At 38.8% G+C, this 8,073-nt stretch overlaps 1 protein-coding gene across 1 annotated transcript in view; it reads right to left on the reverse strand.

Annotated features, from left to right (window-relative positions):
- Positions 1-5,862, reverse strand: part of eepd1 (endonuclease/exonuclease/phosphatase family domain containing 1) — a 38,317-nt gene extending 32,455 nt beyond the window's left edge. Inside the window, exon 1 of the mRNA XM_016499711.1 lies at positions 4,767-5,862. Coding sequence (XP_016355197.1) covers positions 4,767-5,599 — 833 coding nt within the window. The 5' untranslated portion in view covers positions 5,600-5,862. The remainder of the gene's footprint in view (positions 1-4,766) is intronic.
- Between the last annotated feature and the right edge of the window lie 2,211 nt (positions 5,863-8,073).

Below are 8,073 nucleotides of genomic sequence, written 5' to 3' on the forward strand. Positions count from 1 at the left end.
ACGCATTTCATTACACCAAATACACAAAATAATGTTCTTTTTAGCAACATCATATGACCCCTTTAAAAATACGGACAAACAAACTATTAATACGGAGTAATAAAGCTCAGCGCACCATTTGTGCATACAGATATATGCATTCACAAGAATTTGTGTGTGGAAAAAAAAAAAAGATTTATATGAAATTCTATCTATGAATTTACAAGAAAATATAGGAGCAGAAACCTCATGTAAGCAAAAATCACATACTCTGGTAGGCCTTTTAAATGTGTTAAGATTAAATTTTACACACTTATATAATAATATATTTATAATTATATATATATTTATTAAATATATATACACACATGCTGCATGTCTTTAGAAAACGTTGTATGTTTGCAGAGAATACTTGCAGAGTTGACAGTTCGTTTGCAGAGAATGACCAAAGTCTGTGAAGAAAAGATTGTGTGGACATTTTTCGTGAGAAGTTCTCCTGATTTAACCCTGATTTAATCTGTCTTATCAAATTTTGATGAGTTCTTGACTTGATTTTCACTTATAAAACGGGTGAAAAAAAAAATCTCATAAGACTCATAAGATCCAGTCCTAAAAATGGACTTTACAGTAGAACACGAATTCACAAAATATGAAGACTGGTTAATATGCTGGTTCTGCATATCATCATCCAAAACATGGATTTTTGGGGAAGAAATTAAACTGTCAAATGACAAATGAAGTCAAATGATGATCTTCTGCACAGGCAAGCACTACTCTTTTGCTCCAGAAAATGTCAAATCAGTCTGATATCCCGAGCGAAATAAGAAGATGATCCTTTCAGAGATCTGAAACTGCAGATGGGTCATCATAATGTAGTACAGCACCATGGAGACTGAACACGTGTGCCGCACTCACAAAAGTGAGCTGAAGTTGACAGATCTGGAGATGAGTCAGAGTGTTTGGCGTGGTGCAGGCGCGTGTGTGCGGTGAGGTTACTACAGGCCGTCTCTGCGTAGTGTACACTTCTTCTTTTCTCCTGAGTGAACTACAGTAACCTCTGATCATGCCGTCTGGTGGTTTCCTCCACTCTGTGTGTTTAACAAGCGAGATTCATCGCAGCATTTGAAGCAAACATCTCAAGCGCTGTGGGTTTTAATGTGTCCTTTTACACTGATAACAGATCAGACATCAACCAGATAGCGATTCATTTACCAAGAAAACACATCAAAATTGAGTTCAGATCAATAGCTGACGGAGTCTGTTGTGCGGTGAACGTGATGGCTGCTGATGACGAGAGACGGGCAGTTTTGAGCGACGCCGAGATAGAGATGTTTGTCTGAGACGTTAAACTATTAAACTTTAGTGCCATTTGGTTATACATGAATGATATTGCAAATCATGTGGCTTGTTTATGAGAGTTAGCCTATTACATTTTTGCACGATCTTTCAGAATTCTTTGATCTTTTGTTACATTATAAATGTCTTTACTGTCATTTTTTATCAATTTAACGCACCTTTAATAAATTAATTATTAATTTCTTTAAACAAACAAAAAAAAAATCTTACCAACCGTGTAATTTAAAAACTTAGTCTATTTATGTCAGTGCTGATGTATTTAGTATATCATTGTGGGGAAAACCAATTTTCCTGTAGACCTTCACTCATCAAATCCAATCAGACGGTTAAGTGAGTTTTCATGGTTATCTAGTCAAAAGGTCAAAGCATCACCGAGACTGTATTGATTCTCAGGTTTCTCAAGGGGTGTCACACACTAGATATCACTTCATCAACAGATAACGGCATTTTTGCTGTAAATCATTACTATTTGTATTAATACCATTTCACGTTAAATCTCACGTCTTCTCCCCCTGACCAGTGTTGTATCACTGGATTCGGCGCAGAGTGCAGAAGATCTCAGGTTACCCACAGTCATGTGAGCAGGAGTATAATGGAGGCAGCTGGAGGGAACGATTTGAGAAATAAACATCTGATGGGACGTTTGATTTTGGGTTTCAAGAAAGCAGTCATTTCCAGTTCAAGGTTTGTTTTGAGATGACTGAATTTGATACAGTTTTAATTTACTTTATAACTCATGTGAGTTCTCCAAAAAAAAAGACTAAGTTTGAAAAGTCAATCAACAATGATAAATTTCCCTTGAGAGACGCTTGCTGCTGACTTGAGCTTTTAAATGCAGCAATATGCTGCTGTGTCAAAATGAATATTTCTAACTCAGCAAAATTTGTTCACTATCTGCATATGACCTCGTGTGATAGAATGATGAATCAGGGGCCGGATTCCGGGATTCACTTCTTAAGAAATGTCGTCAGATAAATCCCAAGACATTCTGTGCAATTCTTGAAAAATTCTCAAATATGTTCTTAAGAAAATATTATTATTATTATTATTATTATTTTAAGAAAATGACCGTCTTTATCTGAATAAATGATGGTTCTTGATGAAGACTCACTGATAAACTCAATTGAAAACACTTCACGGAATCTCCCTAACTAGAGACAACATAAGAGAATTCTCAAGAAGAATTTTTAGGAATTCAAAATATTCTTCACTTAAGTTAGAAAATAAGAAAAACGCAGGTAAGAAGAATTGTTTTATTAAGAAAGTTTTGTGAATCCGGCCCCAGGTTCTTTAAAACTTTGCCTGTCTTACAGCACAATTACCTCATCGTCACATTGTTATTTTAATATTATTTATATTACTATTATAGTATTGTTTAAGAGTTTGAATTAGCTTTTATTCTTATATTTTCAGTTTTCATTTAAATTTTAGTTTAGGTTTCATTATTATCTACTTTGTTGTTTTTTATTAGTTTTCTTTTTCTATTTCTATTTATTTTTATTGCGTTTCCCCCCCTTTTTTTAATACTTCAGCCTATTTTATTTCAGTAAGTTGCCACAGCAACATTTCTCATTGTCATTTAAGGTTTTTTAAGTTTAACGTTTTATTCTAATATTTCGATTTATTTCAGCTTCATTTTATACTGAAACTGATTTTGAATAGTTTTAGTCAATAACTCTGCTTCATCAACACAAAACCAGAAAGCTTTTCCTTTAACTCATTATACACCGGATATCATTTATCATTAAAGTCACTCTTAAACAAGCAAACAATAACTGCTCTTTATGCAGTCAAGCAGCACATATATTCTGCTACTACTGCCATCTTTGCTATATGTTTAAACAATAACTAGTTGTTTTAATTTATTAATATTTCGGTGTAATAGGTTTAACACAGCAGAATCGAAATCTTTCCAAATGCCCTTTGAACATGTTACATGAGCCTCTTGGTTGGGAATCACTGCTTTACAGAGACGGTTGCATTGCATGAATTGCTGTTACAGCATTCGGCACCAATGTCATTCATAACACTATATTCTCCCTGCCAATGAGAAGAGCCTTCTTACTACTATTTCAACACACACACACACACACACACACACACAGGCTTATATAACAACCCTCCCTGAGTCATGACAAGAATGAGGGCACGTACCTCAGCAACACCCCTGAGTGAATTACAGTATGTGTGTGTGTGTGTGCCATAAAACAACTAACAGTACAAACATTTATCTTAGAATCCATTAATGCAATAAAACATGGGCAGGGATTCTGCTGCGATCTGATAACGTGCAGTCAGATGTGGCTTTATCATGAACATCCACTGAAGATCACAGCAGACACGAGGCCTGAGATCCAGCACTGCAACACAAGCCAGCTGGACTCCCTACATGCACCACACCAAACACCTCAAACCTGCGTTGTTCTTCCCTGCTGACATTCAGTGCAAAGTTCTCAAAAGCTGCAAAAAACAACTAAGAAAATAATGAAATCATCAGGCTACGCAGACTGCAAAAATCATGTCATTAACAATTAGAAACACTTCAAGTGTGACAATCTTACAATGCAATCCTCTATTCTAATCCTCGAAAAAATAAAAAAGTATTATTATATATATATACAGATTTTAGTTCCAAATAGGGTTGTGTTTGATTCTTAGAGGACTGTGGCTTGATAACATTAGGATTATGATCAAAATTCCATTCAAATTTATTTAGTTTTTGTTTTTTTTTGACAAGGGAATTTATTTAGGGTTTTAGTTTTTTATATATTTTGGGCTATTTTGCTTTCATAACACATTTTCTTTCAAACTAGTGGAAAGAAAACATCTAATATACACAATTACGTATTTGTTTTATTAAACTTTATCTATTTGTGCCAGTAGCACTTACACCAAACTGTCCAGTTTTATTCCTATCTATATTCTGAAAGTTTTCACCGAGGGGTTTGTTCATATATTATTCACCAGATTTATATAACATTTTAATCCTAAAATGTTTTTATTATTATTATGATTATGACTACTACGGGCTGTTTACAGTATTTTATGCTTTACTGAATGATAAAAAAACCCTGTCTGTAAAAAAAAAACGTTTACTCTAATGTGTCAACAAAATGTGTATTTTTAATTAGATAAAGCCTCATTTGCATATTTAAACAACATTTCAGAAATCCTCTAATATAAGGCATTGTATTGCCATTGTGCATGTCCAAAAACATGGTACTATAAGGGTACTTGGATGGTACACATCCAAAAACATGGTATTAGATGCCCACAAACCATGGTACTGCCATGGTAAAGTGTCAAAAAAAATGGTATTATGATATTTCAAAGGTACCCACCGTGGCACATGTCAAAAGTCTAAAAAGGCATGATCGTAGAGCATGTAGAAGAAAATATGCTTTGTCAGCACTGAAATAGAGTCTACTCACTCGTTTTCTAGGAGGGTCATACAGACGACCTCTTTGACCCCCGGGTTGTTGGCCTTCTCGCTGGAGCAGCGCTGCAGGCTCCAGGTGGCCACTCGCACCACGGGCTTCCCATCGCGTGTGCCCGCCGGAGGCTCCACGCAGGGCCGCACAGCGCAGACGAGCGGCGGTCCCCCGAGCGGAGCGTCCGGCTCATCGCCGCCGACACTGAAGGACGCGGGGCTCGGCTGCGTGAAGCCTCCGTTCGTGTTGGTGGAAGGAGTCCTGGAGCGCCCCACGAACACCTGGAAGCGGATCCGGTCCAGCAGGGACGAGTTGATGCTGGGCACTTTGACCAGGTCCTCGATGCTTCGGAACGGACCGTGTACGGAGCGGAACTCTACGATGCTCTTGGCGATTTTCTCGGTGATGCCGCGGACGCTCACGAGCTGCGGCGGCGTGGCGGTGTTTATGTTGACGCCGGTGCACGGCAGGTGCTCGTGCTCTTTGCGCAGAGACGAGGGCGAGTGGTTAGACGAGCTGTTCTTGCTCGACACGCAGATCTCTAGTTTAACAGCCTCTAGTTTCGTGGCACCGACCCCGCTGACCAGCGCCAGGTCTTCGACTTTCTTGAATCCGCCGATGCATTCGCGGTACTCCACGATGTTCCGAGCCACCCCGCGGTTCACGCCCGGTAGAGTCATGAGCTCCTCCTCGGTGGCGGTGTTGATGTTCAGCCGCTCCTGGTTCACCAGTATGTGGCTGAAGTTGCATGCCGCGCTGAACTTGCGCTTGCCCTGGCAGAAATCCGTGGGGTCCTTGGGAATGGACCGGTGGCACCCGAGATTCCCACCCATGTGTCCCGGTGATTCAGTTTGCGAACTGAGAATGAAACCCGCCCGGACCGCTGCGCACTGGGCGCATAGACTAGTCTTGATATTTGAACTTGATATTTAACGCTAATAATTCATCAACGATCTCTCGTTAAACATGGCACGTTGTAAACAGGTATCCCCGTCAGTTCTCGCAAAATTCGCCGTGTTGTCTCAGTCTCGGACTCTCGGAGCAAAACGAACAGCGTCCATATCAGCGCTCCTCCAGACAGACTGAACTGAAGCGAACTCCAGCGCGGTATCCGATTCGCCGACGTGTCGTTCTTTTGAACCGACTCTTTTTTAATGATTCGATCGAATCAATTCCCTGAGCGTTCCTGAATCACTGGACTCAGGGAGAGCTATCTGTGAGAAAACTGTAAAGGTCGGTGATAGGTTGGAACCATAAACAACATCATATCTGACAGATAAGAATGTAGGATCATTTATTCAGCAAAAAAACACAATTTGCGTCTCAAATAGAGTGATACAGTCAAACTAGAATATTTACTAAACTCAAAATATACTCAAATGCATACAAATTAATCGACGATATAGTGATAACAGACGAACATATTAAGTTAGGTGCAAAAAAATCACGCGCGTGGAATTCAAGGAACTTTTGAGCAACAACTCAAACGAACCGATCCGTTCGAAGGAATCGACTCTCAAACGAATCGGATTTCCCAAAGCACTAATCAAGCGTCAGAAGCGCTGGCGTCCAGTCGACGGGGGCGTGGCCTCCTGTCATTATTGTTGACCATTGTCTGCGGGCTCTCCCAGTATGACACTTGATAGAAACACGGAGCGAATGTGATTATTTAACCTTTTGTGGCCATTTATTGATGCATGCAGTAATAGGAGTGTAACAGTATAAGTTCAACAAATCTGAGCTTAAATGTCTTTCTGGAAGGCTTGTTATGATTCATCTTGGTTGTGATTGCAGCTAAAAGAAGATCAAATCTGCCTCAAGATTCAAAATCGTTTCTTATCAGGGACCTAGCTGTTCAATAAAAGTAAAAGATTAAAGTAAAGCTATACAAAGTCCAAACTAATCTTGCAATAATCTTAAACATTTATGACTACAATTCTTTGTGCTATAAAATAATAGCTATGGATTATTTTGCATGCAGATCACAAGTTGCCTAATGTGTTTAAATGTTCCCAGCTAAACTATTTCTGGAACGAGGTGTGCTGGTGGATTGACTGGCATTGTGTTCACATATCTGGCATGTTGACTAGTTCAGGTAATGTGGCAACGATCCAGCACCAATTCCTCACAACTAGATGTGTATAAGAGGCCTAACAAGTCCCATATGCATCACACAAGATTAGCTACTAACTTTAATCGATATCACAGCTCAATTCAGAGTTTTCACGTGACGGCACACCCGTACAGGAACGCCCACATGGAGGGCAAAACAAGGCTTTCCTCCACTGACCCCCAGTTATTTTTATGAGGTTTGCATTAAGTAATGTAGAAAGACTGATATTTAAAGGCCAAATTCAGTACACACCTTATTGATGATGCATGCTTTGTACAGGCAAGCAGATGAACCCAGATTATAAACACAATGTGCAAAGTTTAATATTAAATGTTTTCCCATTATAAAGAAGACACTTAAAAGGGTCATATGATGTTGCTAAAAGGAACATTATTTTGTGTATTTGGTGTAATGAAACATGTTTATGCGGTTTAAGGTTAAAAAACCTTTTGGAAAGCCAAACAAAATAGTTTCACTTTCACAACGAAACACACAGCGCCTTCAGGATATGGCGGTGGCGGCAGCAACAATACTACAGCGAGAATAAAAGTTACGCCTTCTTTCTTTGCGTGAACATTTGGGCGGCGTTATGCAAATCTTCTCACATAGTGACGTAGATATGTGGGGGCGTGTTAGAACGAGCCGTTTTAGGTAGGTGTGGCTGACTCTTAACTTTTATAAAGAATATCTCTTTGGATTTGAGACTTTAGTCTTTGCAACTTTACAGATCTTCTTTATGCACCAAGAGCTTGTAACACTCCAAAGAGAAAGGAAACATCGAAATCGCATCATATGACCCCTTTAAGCGCATTGCGTTCATATTCCGGGCTCATTTGCTTGCCTGCATAAAGCACGCATCATCAATAAGGTGTTTAATTTATTTTTTGTTAAAAAATCTAATAACATGAAAACTCTGGACATTTTTCATACTTGGTTTATAATTTATGTCTGTCACTAAAACTAAAATCTAGACACATTTAACTTTTGTTTCCCCACTCTGAATTTGATCATTTAATATCAATATTTTAAAGGCACTTTAAGTGTTTTCACATTAAACGTTTTAATGTCCCACTGTTTTTAGTGATTGAAATATTGCGGCGGGTGCTTTATACGGATTGCTAATGACCAAAACTTGCATTTCGTTCACATATCTTTGTTTTATTCTTTTGAGAGGTGATCTAAATATTTTTGGAG

Source organism: Sinocyclocheilus anshuiensis, unplaced genomic scaffold (genome assembly GCF_001515605.1).
Source record: "Sinocyclocheilus anshuiensis isolate Anshui unplaced genomic scaffold, SAMN03320099.WGS_v1.1 scaffold150, whole genome shotgun sequence".
NCBI classification, from domain to species: Eukaryota; Metazoa; Chordata; class Actinopteri; order Cypriniformes; family Cyprinidae; genus Sinocyclocheilus; species Sinocyclocheilus anshuiensis.